This window comes from Periplaneta americana, chromosome 5, assembly GCF_040183065.1.
Source record: "Periplaneta americana isolate PAMFEO1 chromosome 5, P.americana_PAMFEO1_priV1, whole genome shotgun sequence".
NCBI classification, from domain to species: domain Eukaryota; kingdom Metazoa; phylum Arthropoda; class Insecta; order Blattodea; family Blattidae; genus Periplaneta; species Periplaneta americana.
In genome coordinates this window covers 131,058,523-131,078,803 of record NC_091121.1, presented here as the reverse complement: position 1 = coordinate 131,078,803, position 20,281 = coordinate 131,058,523, and the positions used below count along the sequence as shown (strand labels likewise).

Below are 20,281 nucleotides of genomic sequence, written 5' to 3'. Positions count from 1 at the left end.
GTAAATTTAATACATGAACACTTTCTGCAAGTAAACGACCTTTCTTAGAAGAATTTGGCCGATTATTGTCATAGAAAATACTTTGAAATCCCACTGTTATTATTAAATCTGCCGTGGCAGTACACTGTGAGATGACAGCTGATGCTCGCGCGGTAGTACGCAAGAACTTACAATTTTCGCCACTCAGAGCGCGGCGGTGCATTTCTCCCTGCAACGCACGGAGCCTATACCACACAAATACAAGTCACGTCAACAATCTGCCAATCACAGTTGTTGTCAGTCTCATTGTACACTGACTGCGGTAAAGGCAAGATACTCGCATTTTGCGTTTCTAGGATGTTCTTTATTACTTCGCCCAATCAGTGGCATCTGTTGCCACTTCGACTGAGAGAGGTGCCACCTTCTAAAAATAAGTCACGTGCAGTGGCGGCTCGTGGGTATTGAATTAAGTGGGGCTGCATACAAAAATAAACCAAGCAACTTATTTTATTTAAAGATTAGTTCCATGCGCCTTGTCTTGTAGGTTGCAAATTTTGAATCATCTTCTTATTAAAATCCGGTATGTCGTTTAACATAATCTTTGCAATGGAAAACATAGCTAATGCGGTCACTTCTCTCACCGTATTTCTAAGATAGGATCTTACTCTCTTCAAAGACGAAAAACAAAGTTCTGATTCGGAAGCTGTCATTGGTATGGTGATAGCTATGCGCAGTAGTTCGACAACTTCTGAAAATGAGGCCTGCAAGTTCTCAGATAGAAGAAACTGCAAGAGCTTGACTGCGTTACTGATATTTCTGAATTCTTGTCTCTGATACAACACAGTGAGTTCCGTTTTTAGTTTGTCTTAATCGAACATTGGAAAAAGCTTCACACATACATTTAGGTCATTTTCAGGAAATGAGCTTTTGTAGCATTCAAATTTTTCTTGACCTATGAACTGGAATCGGGTGTTAGCTTGTGTGATAATAAGGTCACACACTTCCTTGGCTGCCGCAACCTTGTCTGAATCCCTTCTACCTTACGACGCTTTTTAGGGTTTTCATTTTCACAGATCTCGCTGCTCAACTGTGCACTGTTCCGTGCTTGCCTCATTTATTGTGATGTTGTTAGATGTTTCAGATTCCATCATGGTTTGAAAACATTCTAGCAATGGCTCCTTCTTCTCATGAACAACATTTACTGTTCTTATTTTAAAACTCCATCTTGTTGCCCCAGCTGATGGAATTGTCTTTGAAAGACATTAATCTAATACAGACTGTGAGGAGCTCGAGAGAAGAAAGCAGGAACACTGGATAAATTAGCAAAAAATATGCGAACTTTTGTATTTTGTTTAGCGGCTCTTTCCATTATGAGATTCAATTGATGGGCACTTAATTTCACATTTCTCCTGAATTATTAAGATACTGATCTGAATAGACTGTAAATATTGTACAGAATTAAACAGTGTTGCACTTGTTATACTCACAACATTAAAGAAACTGTATTTAAAACTGCGCGCTACTGACAAACTGCTGCAAATTTTGCAGCGCCTGGAAACTCTGGATTCACGGCAAGGGGCAGCAGGGAGAGGGGTAAAACTAATGCTCAAAGCATCCGAGACGAGACTGGCAGCTCCAGGGGAGGAAGTGGCTTCATCCTATAGTCCTTGTCTCTGGTTTCGCTCTGGCAGCACCAGGGGAGGAAGTGATTTTACTAACGATTGCGTGCATGTCAATGAGAGCGAAATTTTATGAAAAATTCGAGCCGCTAAATAGAGACTGTATAATAAATGTATTTCACAACATAAAACGAGACAAGAGCCACAAATGTCTGGGGGTGCTGCAGCTCCGCAGCCCCCCTTCGAAAGCGTCACGTCAGTAGTCTGCCAATCATAGTTGTCAGCTTTCTCGCCCACACACTGCGACAAAGATAAGATATACTAGCTCTCAACGTTCCCACTACTTAGGCTATTTCACACCCCAGAAACGGTGGCTTTGGTTATACGGATCTATCCCGATCCAGCCCTTGTAAATCCAGCTATCCAGATAACATTAAGATATGGTATAATGATCACATGCGCAAACTAAAAGGAAGACAGAAAATGGCGAAGATCAGAGAATACTAGCTTTACAATGAAAGACCTGCCCTTGGGCAAAAACTCTGAATGAATTAAGTGCGTTTTTGTCTTCCCATTATCTGTTCTGCAGTACACGAATCCATGATTTCTTAAAACACTTTATTCATACTTATCACAGTTATCGTTTAGATCAGCGGTTTCCAACCTGTGGGGGGGGGGGCGCGAATAATTTTAAAGAGGCCCGCGTAACCAACGTGTGTTATCAAAGCTATTTTTGATAAGCTTAACTAACTTCATCACGTTATGTGATTTTTTTCAGTTTCCTGAAATATTTTTTTTTACTTATTTCGGTCTTTTGAGTCAGAGTTTAACAGGAATGAGCTCGTCTGAGGGACTTCTCTTGGATTGCAAGTCTTCTGATATCGTTAGTTTCTTAAATTCTAATCTTCAGGGTCCAACACAGAGTTCACCGTTCAGGACAGAGAACGATAGAGATATTAAACTTATATTCTCGCTGAGTCAACAATCGAGAATTCGATTCGTATCCTACTCCAACTGACTTTCTAGCAACACATGATAAACTCTCGTCCGACATCTTTGTAAGTATAAAAATACATCGTTATTGATTGACATCAAAATTAAGGAAATGTTAGCCTTTCTGCATTGGAAAAGATAACTCTATGAAAAATCTCTTCTTGGTGACAAATAATACAAATAGTTTGACCGTCAAAAAGATAAACATTATAAGAATTATCTTCCATTCGAGCTTAAAAATCGTGCTCCTTACAACGCCCCTGTTGCAACTCGGTTGCGTGCACCTTTCAGACGAAGAGACGTATCTCCAAAAATCTATTTTAGAAATAGGTCTACGCCGATTTTGAATACATCCATATGTAGTTTACATACGGAAGAATTCAAGACCGGTCTATCTCTAAAATCGATATTTTGGTGTTACGTCTCTTTGTCTGAAAGGCGACGATATAATATAGCCTACCGACGTTGCAATACAACACTTAATGCCGTTTACATCAGCATATACTTAGTATATAACTTATATTGTATGAGGATAGCTACATTTTCTGTTCCGGCCTTCTTGACGATTGAACAAAGAAGTAAACTGAATGTTGAGGTAGACTTGCGACTTAGATTGTTTACAATTGAGCCAGACTTAACAAAGAAACATTAACCATCTCACTGATAACTTTATGGTACGAGTCTAAAAGAACTGATTTCATTTTTCACAGCAAAGACTTAGTATAACGTAAAATAAATTTATGTATTTTCAGATTACTTATATTCAAATGCTAACATTAAATTTAATATTGCTGTATTATTACGGATGTTTAATTCACCACATTATGCAAATGTTTAATAAGTCGAAAATGATTACCAGCCTAATAAAAAAATTTCGAGGGTCCGCCAAATTGAAATATGAGCTTCAAGGAGTCCGTGACACTCAAAAGGTTGGGAAATACTGCTTTAGATACCAGATGTTTATGCACCAAATATAGTTAAAATATGCTGTTAAAATCGAATAAATATGTGCACTTAAATATTATGTCACTGAAGAGAAATATGCGCTTATATATGTCACTGAAGAGAAATATGCACTTAAATATGTCACTGAAGAGAAATATGAACTTAAATGTGTCACTATAGAGAAATATAGAATTAAATATGTCACTAATGAGAAGTATGCATTTAAATATGCCACTGAAGAGAAATATGTATTTAAATATGCCACTGAAGAGAAATATGCACTTAAATGTGCCAATAAAGAAAAATATGCACTTAAATATGCTCTGAAGAGAAATATGCATTTAAATATGCCACTGAAGAGAAATATGTACTTAAATATGCCACTAAAGAAAAATATACCACTGAAGAGAAATATGCATTTAAATGTGCCACTGAAGAGAAATATGCACTTAAATATGCCACTAAAGATAAATATGCACTTAAATATGCTACTGAAAAATATGCACTTAAATATGTCACTATAGAGAAATATGCACTTAAATATGCCACTAAAGATAAATATGTACTTAAATATGCTACAGAAGATAAATATGCACTTAAGTATGTCATTAAAACTAATAAAATATGTTCCTTACGTTGCGTTCTTCACGCTTAGGCCTACGGTGATAGCTCGATTTTGAGCTGATCCAGACAGTACCGGTACATGGCAGAGTGATGATGCATGTTTTTTATGATCTAACAAACTAGATGTTACCGAAAAGCATTGTGTTAGATTAAGTATGATACGTTCATATTGATCTTAAAAATATGCATGTTTAAGCTTGTTTACTTGTAATACGTCACAGCAATCGAAATTTGCATAGGTATGCACTATAAAATTTCACGTACAGCACCTATTTAGAAGAACATGAAATATACTTCGGTTCCACTTTGCATATTAATGTGTGAGAGCAAACAAAACATTTATTTGCGTATGAATCCTATGTATACTTATCACTTTCATCATCCTTACGAATTTCATTTTTCTTAATTTCTTGATATAGAAGATGTACTCTATAAACTTCCCTCAGCAATCGAGTTTTAGTATTACTCACATTTTGCGCTATCACTTTGTCATCAGTAAGTAAAATAAAATTAAAAATGGTACTGCAATCTAATCCTGTTCAAAAACTTCTTCAATCTCCAACAGCTAATAGCATATCACTTTAGAAGTTGGTATTGCGGCTCTGTTTAATGCCTTTATTTGTGCTAATGTAATTTATAATTCGTGTCATTTTTTTATAGCTACGGTTAAAAGTTTTGTTCTCAGAGAGATGTCTATATGGCTGCTATAAATTATTTTGTTTAAAATCCTTTTCATATCATCCAAATTTGTTACATGTAGGTCTAAATCATGAAAAGTTAACTTAAAATGTGTATTCTTGTGCTGCATAAACTGAGCATACAGTTTGACAGTAGTAATATTATTGCAAGTAGTCATCTATCTCTTTCAGTTTGATAATGGTTATAATCCAGTTCAGTGCCGCCACTATTGACGTAACACCTTGTGTAGTTAAGAAGCCCATTGATAGCATCTTCATGAAAAATTATTTTTTCTTAAAATATCTGATGGTCTCCGCCTATTAGCCTAGGAATCTATTCTTCAAACTCTACAACTTCTTTCAATGTTTTGAACGCATAGAACTCTGAGGGCCGTATTCATAGACATTTTTAGCGCGGGCTTCCGGTGGATGATCAGCGTTTTTCGTATTCATAAACCAGTGTTAGCGATAGGATATGATTTGAATTCTGTACAAGTAACCAGTGGATAGCCGAGGCTAGCTTAGTACGCTCGTAGCGCGTGCTGTGAAATGTCTATGAATAGCACCCCGAGGGTTTATTGTGCTTGTCAGTGGAATTGGTGATGACGAGATGATACGAGTACTTGACGAGATGAGCTCTAGGTTTCGCAGTAGATTACCTGACATTCGCCTTACAGATGAAGGGCACCTCGGAGAAATGAGTATCCGTCAAAGCGGGATTCAAACTCAAGACGAAGCGCAGACCCGGATCTCGAATGCAAATTGCTAACGCCTGAGTATTTCGGTGATTAACTATGCAGCTTTGTCAGATTCCATTAGAATATTTCTTGTCAGTGACAGATACCTTCTGACCGAAAAAAGGTGTGATTTGATGAGAGACATAGATTTGTGGATGACAGAGTAGATCTGGGACAACTTTTCAGCGAGAACTTCAATTTCCTTTATAATTCATATTCAAATACAGTATTCTTCCATTTATTAGAATGTTTAAGTAAGAAGTCATTATTACTACCACCATCGCTGTGCTATAACTCGGGATAAGTAGTTTGGTGGCGGGCGTTGCCCATTTTTGAAACATCATCTTTTCAACAGATAAATAAACAATACAAAATAAATTGCACATATTTTCTCATTCTATTACTCTGGTAGATAATATGAATTAAAATGTATAAGACAATTGAAAATATCATTACAATGTAAAAAGAAATATAATAAGTTTTCCATTTTAGAAATCGACTAAAATCTACTCAATTAGTAGGTTCTTAGTTACAGCAGAAGGCTTATTGATCAAATTGCTTTAAGAATTAAACATTGAACATTATACACTTATCGCTGGATAAAATCTAATTGCGAAAGTTTATATACGTTTAATATTTTGGCTATAAAATATTTGGAGTTTTACTTTTCTCATTTCCTTTATATTCTATATTCTTCCTTGAACTCCATTGTAGTATTAAGAGCTGTCAAAACAAAAGAAAAAAATCGTTGTTTATAACTGACGAAAACCACATTGCATTACTGTCTTCCTCAAACTGCTCTAACGTGATTCATTCAGAGAGCAGTCACTGGAAAACATGTTAGAATAGTACGGTACTTACACCACCAGGCCTAAGGGCCGATTTCATCACGCCTATTTAACTTTAATTGTCACTTAAAATCTTTTTTAATTGACATCTAAAGAGACAAATTGGTCTTTAAGCTCTCATTAAACTACATTTAAGTTAATTGGTCAATATTTGGTAATTTAAATAATTAATCCTGCATTAAAGACAATAATTTTCATCGTGGTGAGGAGAATGCTGGACTTGATATTTGAAAATGATGATTTCTTACCAAGAGTGGCGAGATTAATTTCCGAAAGATAAGATTAGTATAATACAAAGGACGAAAAACACTAGCAAATACAATTTAGGCTAAGCAAAACATAAGCATTGTATATTTTGAATAGTGCAGAAGGTGATTTAGAATTTCCAACTGATAGATAAGTACTTCATAAGAATATTATTTAAGTGATACATTTATTGAACAAACGTTTAATCCATCTTCGGTTGCCTAAAATACGGCAACTAAAGTAATATGAATAACAAATTTATCACATTACATTTGAGGGCACTGGAACAGCGTAAATCCGTGAAGTCTTTCCATTTTGCTTGTTGCATAATATTTCCTTGTATATTCTTTCATATTATCCCGTTTTGTCTTCAACATTGCTGAAGACATTGGAATGAAGTTTTTTTGCATTGAAATCTATTTCTACTTATTTTCAATCTTTCTTCTTTTCTTCTAAATTCTACCCATCCTTCTTTTTTGTTTTCGATGATTTTAATATGTTTTGAGGCTACCTCTGCGTGGTTAACGAGAAAGATAGACTACGGCGCGATTCGGAGTCACGTGGTTATCGTGGCCTAGTCATGGCCCTCTTGACAATCGCCTAATATAAATACATGTTCAAAGTTCTAAAAAGAAAAAACACAAAGGAATTGCTATATTAAACTCATATTAAACATGCATTTATATATAAACTTATTCACTGTTGGTCATGTTATGACTTAAAATGTGACGTCGCGCCATAGCCTGTCTTTCTCGTTAGCCACATTACCTCTGTTTATGACGTCATTTTTACTGTCGTAATATAGCAAATGAACTCACGAGCGTTAATCCCTATTCGCTGAACTCACTATAAAGGTCACTGCTTACATTAACAAGGCACGGCCTTCGGAATTACTACTTTACTATGAATCCGAAGGCGGTGATGACTTAATTACGAATTAAATTAATTTACTTTATTTTAAATGCGTATGTATGTATGTATGTATGTATGTATGTATGTATGTATGTATGTATGTATGTATGTATGTATGTATGTATGTGTGTGTATGTATGTAGTATGTATGTGTGTTTGTATGTATTGTATTGTAATGTATGTATGTATTTAATGCTCAACCAGATTGATTCAACATCATTTGGTTTCTGGCAGACCAGTACAAAGTCCCCATAGCGGATTTAAAATTTACAAGTGTTTTACAAACATTTAAATGTTCCCAATTCATAATTCAATTTTCCTCATTACAAACGACACACTGAGGTGATGGTAAAATACCCAGTTTATATAAATATTCCGCCAGGCATTCGTGTCCTGTTGCAATCCTTATGGCAGCCACAGTCTCTTTACGGGGTGATCAGGAAGTATTTTAAATGTGTATTAGTTTGGTGGAATGCAAACAATTAAATTATTTAATTTACGTTTTTAAGTTAAATTACAATTAATTAATTGTGTATTAATAACATGTTGGTGAAATTGGTCTCTTAAGTTATAGCACAAACGTAATTACCGAATTGATCATTAATACAATTTTTGTTACGCTCCTTGAAACAGGAAAAGTGAAATACATTAAACATCCAGTTCATGTGGGATTATATTATTAATCTTACTTTCGTACCGGAACTCAAATTAGTGTCCCCTGGCCTAACCACAGCAGAGAACATCTTTATTTATTATCAGAGTAAAAGTAATTAGGAATGGGGTGGAAGTACAAAAATTAATCTTAGTTCGTTAAATTTACCACAAAAACAAATAACTAAAATTGAGATGAGATGAGATGATGAGTTCTGAGGATGACCCATAAATAGGTCGAAACATGTAAACAAGGTACGTCAGAATTTAACACAAGAAAGTCTTATCATACATATTCCGGAGTGATACAGTGTTGAAAGTTGTGTAATCGAGATGTATAATTAAAATTTGTTTGAAGAAACGTTTTGATTATCCAACTAAATTAATTTATTCTAAATTTAATGTATTTAATATTGAACACATTTATAAATATACTCTGTTAAAAGTTTATCATAAAAACCGTAATAAGTTTATATTACAGGCACATATTCATGACACAAGACGAAATAATAATTCAACATTAGTAGAACCTAAATGTTTCACATGTGCTGGTCTAAAGCATAGCATTAATTTTGGCCCTCGGCTGTATAATTCTTTACCTAAATTACACCCAGAACTTCTAACATGTAACCCACTAACATACAACAAGAGAATTAGAAACGTGTTAATGTCTCCAATTTGATTAAACAAATTTATAGCCTATGTGTATCAATTAATAAGCCTATATTATATTTGTATTCTATAATTTTGGAATATATATTTTTTTCATAAATGATCCTACTTTATTCACGTACGATATTATTCTTCTCTATGTTAATATTATATTATATAATTTCATTTGAGCTCTAATTTTAATTTTAGTTCCTATTTTATTTTATTTTGTATATTCCCTTATACGCCTATTAATAATATATATCTGAACTGCAACCGAACACGAGCGCTGCTCATTCGGTCCTCAAATTTTGTTAATATTATTGTATCCTCTTGTTTATATTGATTGTATTATTTTATTTCTATTACTATTGTAATTATATTCTGTATTTAAAATTGAATTATAGAAATATATAGAAATTATATTCCATGTGATACTTCTCAGATGAATTGATTCTTAGATACTGGATGTGAAGAATATCCATATTCATGAGAATTAACTGTACAAAGACGGCTCACTAAAAACCACTTTTTCGTTGAGAAATATACTGAACACTTTTATTTTCGTAGAATTATGGAAATTGATTTTTGCATTACGGTATCACAACACTTTCTCCATACTTGGTATAATGATATACATTTCTTCTTACCTGATATAAGTGTAATAATGATGACACTGATATTGAACATATCAAACATTTCACTCATAGCTTCACGGCACAGAACAGATATAGCGCGAATTTTCGCTGCCACCACTTTCTATGTTGGCAGTCGTCAAGATACTGATTGGTTCTTGCAGGGCACTGCTTACTCGGGAGAAGAGAGGAGGGTGTCGGTCAGCAGGGCCGGGAACAGAAGCCTCCGATTGGATCTTCAATGTGGGTCCATTCAAGTCCAACTACACTTCTCCCTCTCTATGTACTTGACAATTGATTTAGACTTGTTACCATGTTTTGTTTGCATCCAGCGCATAGAGTTCACGCCTAACGCATCCGCTCCGCAGCCCAGACTACTGAGTTCACACGTCCCTAATTTATTTAAACATAATAGCTCAGCTGCGGGAAAGAAGGTTCACTTCTTGATGATAGTGGTGCCCCATTGTTTTCTTCTGTCTCTAAACGTAAATTCTGAGATAAATCCGGCCGCCTACATTTCAAAAGACAAATTTAATATTGTCACAGTACTAGAGACGGTTTCACAATTGAAACTGTTTCATATCGAAACAATTTCGTGAAATAATCTGTTCCAAAGAGTGTTGCACTGCTCCATTGATCACTTCAACGTTCCACATGGTTCCAAGAGATAAACAGTTCAATTTCTAAACAGCTTCCCTGTTCTTTGCTGTAGCGGTATTATCGACCTCCAATCGAAAGTAGATAAAATATCGATATTCCACACGGCCTTCGTGCATCAGTAGCCTATGTAGTAGAGATGAACAACGATCGAGAAAACGAGACTAACAGCGCCCGCAAAGCCGAAAACCCGCACGACAATGTTGTATTACATCGCGTCCTGACGTAAAGACTGGTTGTGAGTCTTCCGAGACTCGATATTGATCATCTCCCGTAGTCTCGAAATCCCGAAGTCAGCAGTTGTTTATACCTGACTGAACTTTTATCTACTTTTACAACTGTTATATATGTATAAACAATCAAGTAGCCTATTTGAAACATCTTTACCTTTCAGTGTATAATAATCCGTTCCCCAGTCTTTATTTAATTACTAGGCCCATATTAAAAGGCTAGAAATTTTCTTTTCCTATATTTAAGATCAAGTGTGCAACCTCAAGTAAAAATATATTAATGTCATGTTTTATGTTTCTTAGAAATGCAAATTTATTTGAGATTTTTTTTTTTTTTTTTTTTTTTTTTTTTTTTTTTTTTTTTTTTTTTTTTTTTTTTAAACCATAGGTAATATCATATAATAGGGGCAGAACATTTTGATAACTAAGATAGTTTTGTTTTGTCTTTTTGTCTCATTTTATCATTTAGGTTATTTATTTCATTGATGTATGTTATTCAAAGTTACGAAATCTTTCCACGCCGACCAAATGCTATTTCGAGAATGACGAGCGAAACTCTAAGCGCAGCGAGAATGACGAGCGAGACTCGAAAGATAAATGCAGAGAACACAGTGAGCGAGAGCGACAGTTTCGTTCATCTCTTCTATGTAGGACCGCGCAATTTAATTGTGCGAATCAAATTCCCAAATAAATCTGATATTAATTATTATTAGCCGCTATTGATGGAGAATATGTTCATGGTGTCCAAACATACCGTTAATTATTAATATACCGCAAAAATATTATTGGCTAATGTCTTATCGTTAATAAACTCTGTTAGGGTTATATGCGTTATTTTTTACTAAAATCTATTCATTTTGAATTGTAGTTATTTACTGTACTCTTTAACATAACCGACGAAAAATGACTTTCGTTGTCATAATACACTGAACACCTGATTTAAAGACGATTCAAGGGCTTTGAAACATGTTCCAGAAACAGATTAGAAGTTGAAACAGTTGGAATACTTGGAACAGTTGGCACTGATGTTGTAAATATATTCTTATGAAACTGTTTCTTTGAAACTGTTATTTTGGAACAGCTTCGTTCATGAAACAGTTACAGTCGAAACTGTTTCTTAAAAAGAACAGTTTATCCCATCTCTACACAGTACTGCTAATACTAACACTACTGCTGCTACTACTATTGTTACTACTACCCTATGAGTTCTACTGCTGTCACTACTACTACTACTACTACTATTATAGATATTACTATCACTACCACTGCTTACTACTATTACCATTCTTGCTTCTACTACTGTGCAGGGATGGAGAGACGGACTCGCAGCCTTCGCGACTGCGAGGGGGGGGGCGCAGAAGGTTCGTGGGCGCAATAAAAGTTTTGGTATAGTCTATCTATATCTATAGAAGTCTATTGATATAAAAGATGCCGATACCTACATCAACAACGTTTATGAGGAGCTAAGACAATAACGAATTATTTTGAAGGAATTAAGGACTCAAGCACTTTCATGGGGAATAGAACCTAATTTTCAAAAGAAGAGACTCCTTAGTGTAAAAGAAAAAAACACTAAACGAACTTAGCCAAGCTGAATGGCTCGAAGAAAGTGAAAAGATGTTCAAAGTTGAGGTTTATTTTAAAATGTTGGACATTCTAATTTCCCGAATGAGAGTACGTTTTGAGTCATTCAGAAAAGTAATAAACAAATTTGAAGTTTTGAGTCAGAAATATAGAGTTACTGACGGTAAGCTTTACCGCTTATCAAAATGCCTTAAGTGACCAATATAATAGGGATCTAATGGATTCTTTCCCTCAACAAATGGTTAGCTTCCGCTGAATTTTGAGAAAGGAAATAAAAAATGTCAGAAATATAAGACAACTGGCTAAAGCCATTAGGCCTATATGTCAAAATTCAACTTTGTCTGCCAGCTTCCCCGACGTTTGTACAGCTTACATTTTACTTACATTGTGGTAAATAAAATGAGTGTCCGTGGCGAATGCGACGGCTGAGAGATCATTCTCAAAACTGAAGCTAATTAAGAGCTACCTTAGAAGTGCAATGTCACAGGAGCGACTTCATGGACTTTCTATTTGAACATTGAAAGCGACTCAGCTTGGAAGACAGATTTCAATCTGACTATCGATTCATTTGCAGCATCAAAGTCCCGAGTAAAGAAGTTTTAGAATCTTTCGTAAAAAAAAAACAATGTATTTTTTAAGCATTTCTTTGACTATTGTAAAAATTGTGTAATATGTTATACTATTTATAGATGCATTACGCATTTATCTGTTGTATTAAAACAATACTTATATATAAAATAAATTAATACAACTCTCTACATTAAAAAATTGTAAGTTTCTTAACAGTGAAGTGCCTTGATAACCTGAGGACTAAATGGAGGGGTTAGCTATATGGAGCGTAATGTTTTAAGCAGCGGGGAGGGGGGCAACAAAACCAAGCTCCGCCACTGCTACTGTGTCACTAGTAATACCTCCACTGCTGCTATTACCATTCATGCTGGAAACACTGCTACAGAACTAATATCACTGCTATTATTATATGAGTTTTAGTTCACTGGCTCTGAGAAGAATGAAGGACGGTTGTAGCAAGTCTTACCCACTCCATACCTTCTTGAAATCACGCCTTTATTCCCCACACATCCATAGTACAGACCGATTATTTAGTCCTGATAGCTCCGCGACGCGAAAGAGAGGAAGTAGTAGGAGTAGTGGGGAGAGTTCCAGAGTAGAGATAATGGCGAGCGATCGGTATAGGAATGCAGTACAGCTTATACCGCATGCGTGACATCCGATCGCTCTGACTTCAGGCGACAGACTAACCTGAACATCCCTTGGCGTAACTTAATGGACTCGCCTGACCCAGGCGCATATTGTCGGCGACTGTCAGGACTAAATAATCGTACTGTGCAATCTTAATGAAAACATTGAGTCATCACTACATTACAGAAGTCGTTCAAGTCTGAGTTAGGTTCGTCTGTCACCGTGTCGATCGATACTCGATAGATAATGAAGGATCATTGCTGTGATTATCACTTTCTTTTGTGTATAACGAAACTGCGTAGGGAATAACACCGTATGTTTCCCAGTCATAATTTTTTATATTACTTATAAACAATAAAAATCAACATACAAATTAACAATAGATCTATTTACATTTTACAGAAATGTCTGAGCTAGTATTTAAATAGAAACACTGTATTTAATCTGAAAAGGGTTGTTAGTGAGCCGTTAGTGTGAGTTGAAATATGATAAAAGAAATAAATTATAGAATACTGTATGAGAGGAAGGAATTATATGATAAAGATCTCATCCATCAAAATGGAGTTAAAAAATGATCCCAGGATGGAGGTAGCATTTCCTTGCTGAACCGCAATTCCAATGCGTTGACGAAGGAAATTGATAGGCCTACATCTAGGATCACAGGTACAGGACAGTAATCGTTTACCAGTTTGGGTCTGTAGATCTTTAGGGTCCTAACAACACGGACTAAAGGTCTCAACTGCAAAAGTTTATGAAGATGTAGTTTGATGTTAGATGTTCATATTTACGTCGTTTAATATGATAAGCGGATTCAGCAGCAGATCCAGCACAATTGAGTGAAGATTTTAAATGTAAAATCCCAGATGAGTGATTTACCTTTGAACCCAGGAATTAATGTCAAGCCATCAGGTCGTTTACCATCCGACCGAGGTTCAAGAAGAGTTGGAATGCCACTAAAAGTTAAAAATCTATTAATGATGTTATTAATAGCAGAATGTTTAGGAATACGACATTTACTTCTGGCACAGCTTGGCATGATGTCCAAAAGAATCCACGATCTCTCCGCATATACATTGGTGGACATGGCAAATTTTGCAGCCCAGATGCAATGCAACAGCGATTTGGGAAGATTTACCGTCCATCAAGGTACCAACATAGGAGGAAGGCATCCAGCGTATTCCGAATCTCAATAATGACAATAATGACGTCACTCTGCAGCGAAATAGGAACAAAACTGCTGGAAGGTTCAATGACTATCATGGCGGCCGTACAAATTGTTGTCTGTGCTACGCTAGCAAGATTTTGCGAAATTTCCGTACTGTCATCTCGCTCAAAAAAAAAGAAAGCATAAACAATTTATTTCTTGAACCGGTAGTAATAACTGGTCCGTTGACATGTTCGCTCATAAGCCATTAATATATTTTTTTACATTGTGCTCATTACAAACAATACAGCAGAATCAAAGCAAAACACACCGCCATGACACAACAGTGCACGAAGTAATTCGTCTGCTAATTCCCGCCCTATACAAGAACCAATCAGATTCACTGATGGCGGCTGATGGAGACTGCCATCACCTCTGCAAGCTGATGGAACCGGTGCGACACCTGTGAAGCATCAGTGACGTCATCGTTGAAATTTGGAACACCGTGATGCCATCAGATTGCTCAGCGCTGAGTTTCGGAATACGCTCATCGCATGGAGCCAAAGTCCAGATTCATTCTCTTGGAAAGCTTGAATACGAGCGATGTCCTTGTCAGATGTGAAAGAAATCGAAACATTATTTCTTGTCTTCCTGAATTAAATGTTTACTTGTTTTTTCAATGACCCATGTTAATATAATACACTGGTGCTACAATTCAATATGAAATATAATTCAAGCTTCGTCTGTCGCTCAGCGTTAGCGCGCAGAGGTTCGGTTCCGAGCCTCGTCGTGATGAAATATTTTATTGTGGTGGACAAAGCAGACATTGTAGAGAATTTTTCTCGGGGTACTCCCGAATAACCAACACAATCCATTTTCCACCATTTCATCTATCATCTGCAATAGTTAAAAATAGACTGGAATTAAGTCTTCGGGTCTGTGTACTGTGTATTTATTAATGAGATACGAGTGCTAACATTGTTTATTTAAAAGGCACTAGGCATTTATTATTCAGTCTTTAAACCTTGTCAAGATCTTTTCAAAAATGTATCACAGTGGGTCATTCTAATAAACAGAACGTTACTTGGTACCTCGACGGCATGGTTCTTGGGAAGTGATTTGACTAAGTTGGTGTAGTTATGCTGCGGGCTATTTTATCTGTTATGGTGGCTATACTGTTTGGTTTTATTATTTGTGAACTCACCCCTATCTTCTCCTCCGCTGATTGGAGGAACTAGTCAGACGGGGTGGCGCTCGGCTGGGAGACCGGGCGGACGGTGGTTTGGAGAGAGAGTCTGGGGGACAGCACTACGAGAAGGGACTCGGGGAGTCCAGGTGCATAGGAGCTCGAGAGGGGACTCGAGCGAGCCACGACACAGAGAGAGAGAACGGCCAATCTCCAACCTCTGCTGAAACTTTTGTGGACTGGGTATTTCGTCTTTGCGGCGGTCGAGCGTGACCAATCGTTCGAATGGGAACGACTTTGAGTGTGTGCTACTAGCCATCCTTGGAACACCGTTTGTGGATCATCGTTATACAGACCTAGGGGTGGTCTGTTTCATCTTTCACGGTGCAGCTATCATAATATTCCACATTACGAGGGATGGTTAATGTCCCTAAGCCGACAGTGAAGTTTTCAAGACGGCGCAACGTCATTAACGGAGATAGTGGGTCACTCCGTGATGACGTGTTCTGCATGGGTTTGAAACTCAGCTCAGCTAAAGGTTGGACTATTGAACTTTATCGGGGTTACTAGAGCCCGAGTGTTTTTAGGATTCTATTCTAATGGGCATTCGATCATTTTCGTCATACAGTAATATTTCCCATATCCATTTCTAGTTTAGATATTACTTTTCTCTCTTCCCCCTTCTCTCTCTTAATTGCATTGTACTAGATTATTATCTATTTCTTAATATTCCTGATATCCCGTGCCTGCGGATATTTGAGTTATTGTTCTTAATCTGTATATTTATATTATATTATCTCTCTCTACTTGTTCTTTATTAAATTGTTATAATTATGATGGTTCTTATTTGGTATTATTGTGAAAGGCAACCAAAAGTCCTTATGGCTACGATCCTCTTCCCCTTCCTGGGTTTTACCCAGGCACGCCTACATGACAACAATACGTAGGAGACCTACATCGCAGATACCCAGGGTAACGTAACCCATTCTACGTAGCTCTGGTTTACAGTAAACATATGAAACCCACTCAGTCATCAGTGTTTAGAGGAATAAAACCAAAGCTACGTGTAATGGGTTACGCGACCCTGAGTATCATCTGCAATATACTACGTATTGTTTACAGCAACTTAAAGTCAAATCACTTCATACTATGCACAGGAACCGTGCCGTCAAGTCAACAATAACGTTTCTGTTTATCAGAATGACTCGATGTAATATATTTTTGAAAAGATCTTGACGAGCTTAATTGAAATATTGAATAATAAATAGATAGTGACATTTAAAGAAACAATGTTAATACGCGTATCTCGTTAATAAAATAAATAATTCTACAAAGTTGACTCTCCATCCGTATTACTTCCGCCTTTCAGTTGTACATTTTTTTGTATGAAACAATTTTTAATCTGGTGCTTGCAAGAAAAGTTATTTTGGGTGGTCAAGATAAATGGGACGTTCTGTATATATTCCCAGGAACCGTGTTTGTTTAAAAATGCTGTGCTTTTGTTCTATTTTTTTTTTTTAGTTCATAAATTTATTTCACAACGCTTACTATTAATTGAAAAATAGGCCTAAGAACTTATAGTCCACACCTATGGAGTAACGCTAGCGCGTCTGGCCGCGAAACTAGGTGGCCCGGGTTCCATTCCCGGTTGGGGCAAGTTACCTGGTTGAGGTTTTTCCGGGGTTTTCCCTCAACCCAATATGAGCAAATGCTGGATAACTTTCGGTGCTGGACCCCGGACTCATTACACCGCCATTATCACCTTCATCTCATTCGGACGCTAAGTAACCTAAGATTTTGATAAAGCGTCAAAAAATAACCTACTAAAAAAAAAGAGCTTATATATACTCTTTGCATTATATTTTAATTTCTGATTCTAGCCATGATGTAAATTTCCGCAATATATATCAAGAATCTGTTTTCAGATGCCTAAGTTCATTTCCATATATTTCCTAGTTGTCCACGTAAATTATGCAGTAAAACACGATGGCTTTTAGTTTCTTTTAAAATAGTATTTCACTGTTAAGTGACGTACGAAACAGCCTCAAAATTAATGTGGTCAAGGCTGAAGCACTTAGCTTCATTACTTTATTTAACTTTGCACAACGCTATGGGTATTACATTTCAGACACATTATGAACAAGTTCTATATTGCCATGGGTCATACCCATGTCAATAGTCTTCTTGTCATTTGTCACACGTTCGTGCTTCCCGCTGATTTCCCAGATTCATAGACATGGCGATGCACGGATTATTGCTAATTAAGGTTGAACAAGAATTTTCCGGGCTGAGAGGCCGTGTTGCTACCAGACGTTTCTTCAGTGGAGAGGTACACGCGGGCGTAATGATCTCCTCGACGTACCAGAGATGCCCCTTTGTACGCCAAACCAGGAAAATCCTTGTTCCATTGACGCCGGCCTTCAAAGCCTACATTCTAACGTACCGGTAATTAAAACGTTACCTACTGCATTCGTTTTAGCCCTTTGAAGGAAACATCGTTTCCACGGAACGTTTTGCAAAATCCAATACCTTTAGACTAGAAATATGCTGAACTGTTATTTTTGGTAACTGTTACAAGTGCCCGAGCTATATACAAATAACATTTAAAAGTAGGTAGTATTTATAAATACCGTACTGTAAATTATAAATAGATTATATTACATTAATTAGGACAAGACCGTTAAAAGGAATGATTTACTGTAATATTGTTGTGTGTATTCACTTGAATGTGCATCATAATTTTACGTAAGCAACTGTGTAGATTAAATGACAGGTGCCATGACTCACGAATGATCGAATTATGTCCGTGTAGCCACCGGCGTAGCTCTGTCGGCTAAGGCGCTTGCCTACCGATCCAGAGTTGCTCTCGTGCGCGGGTTCGATTCCCGCTTGGGCAGATTACCTGGTTGGGTTTTTCCGAGCTTTTCCCCAACTGTAAGGCAAATGTCAGGTAATTTATGGCGAATCCTCGGCCTCATCTCGCCAGATATCATCTCACTATCACCAATCTCATCGACGCTAAATAACCTCGTAGTTGATACAGCGTCGTTAAATAACCAAGTTAAAAAAATTACGTCCGTTAGGTCAATTGTGCTCCTCTAACATAATTTAATAGTTGCAATAGAAGTTTATCATCCTATGCAATATAATGGATATAAATTTGTAATGTTAAATATTGTTTTAAATGTAAAACAGCACTTCAATTTGTAAGAAAAGAAGGCCTAAATATATAATTACATTACATACTTAAACAAATGCATAAATAAATTTCTATCATCATCATCATCATCATCATCATCATCATCATCATCATCATCAAGAATTAGGTCTATTGACCAATTTAAATAAATCTAGGAATAAAAATTTGTTAACAATATTATATAGTTGTATCAAGTTTTCTAAATATCAATCTTTATGACTTGCCATTCAATAAATATAAAAAGCAAGTTATATTTTATAACATTTGTTCTAAATTTATTTATAGATGCAAACGTTTTCGCCCTCCTGGGGTATCATCAGGTAATACATAACAATATCAAATATAAAATATTAACATTATTGTGCATATGAAAATGTAATTATGTTACACAATTGCAAATTCGAAGATAAACTTAAGAGTGAGTTGTTACCATCATATCCTCAATTATATTTTAAGAATGACTTGTCTGTGTGTGATAAGATAACTAAAGATAGGAATTAGCCACAGAGAATACAAGGTTAGGTATGCATAGAGTGTTCGTTGTACACACGAGAAACATATCTCCATTTAATTGCTGCGATACAAAACATATTATTTCAGTTGTAACCTGGCCATAACTCAGGCTTCACGTCATTCGTGACGTAACGCTAGTATATTGGAAATATAGTACAGAACCAAAATATTCAATTATATAGAAGATATGTGGACGATACACTGATTATATATGATAATGTGAAAACAGATAACCATATAATGGAATCCTTTAACAGCTTACATAATAATCTTAAATTTACCCAAGAAAATATTTTAGATATCACGATAACAAAACGGAAAACAAAATTTGTGTTCGACATTTACACAAAACCGGGTCATACATATTATAGTATTTCAATACATTCCGTACATCCTATGTCTCACAAGTTCAGCACGTTCAACTTTTTGATAGATTAGTACAAATACCGTTAAGTAGAAATAATTACAAAAAATAATACAATAACATACTACAAATAGCAAAAGAAAATCAATATAATTACAAAACGATTAAGAAAATGATTCACAAAAAAGAAAGTCTAGCTAAACACAAGAAGTTTACAACCTTTTCCACCAATAGAGAGAAAAAACAATTAGCTGATGTAGATTCAGTCCACGGCAGATGGATTTTTCCTACTCTCGTAGAGTTGCTAAGATAACTTCACTTATTATTTTAAAAAATACCTACTTCCCTTCTTCTCTAAGCCTTGTCTTTGTAGCGAAAGTTAACTCGGTCACACTTTTTCTGACGTATCGCTTCTGTTTTTCGTAATTTACATCTATCACTGCTGTCATCAAAAGCCAATTTACGGCGTCCTCGTTTAATCTCTCCTGAACCTGAAGATTCCTCTATGATTCTCCTACTGAGAAACACTGAAACTCTATCAAGCAACTTTCATAATTTAATAAAAATGCTCCATGTTTTCTGCGACACTTTTCAAGTTTATCAAAATAATAATTTATAAAACTCATCACTTGTGCATTTATTTTCTTATCATGTTCAGAGGAAGAGTGGTCCTTAAACACTTTAATA

At 36.0% G+C, this 20,281-nt stretch overlaps 1 protein-coding gene across 1 annotated transcript in view; it reads right to left on the bottom strand.

Annotated features, from left to right (window-relative positions):
• LOC138700198 (protein amalgam-like) overlaps positions 1-9,718 on the bottom strand; it is a 101,879-nt gene extending 92,161 nt beyond the window's left edge. The window contains exon 1 of the mRNA XM_069826630.1: positions 9,533-9,718. Within this exon, the coding sequence (XP_069682731.1) occupies positions 9,533-9,590 (58 nt within the window). The 5' untranslated portion in view covers positions 9,591-9,718. The remainder of the gene's footprint in view (positions 1-9,532) is intronic.
• Between the last annotated feature and the right edge of the window lie 10,563 nt (positions 9,719-20,281).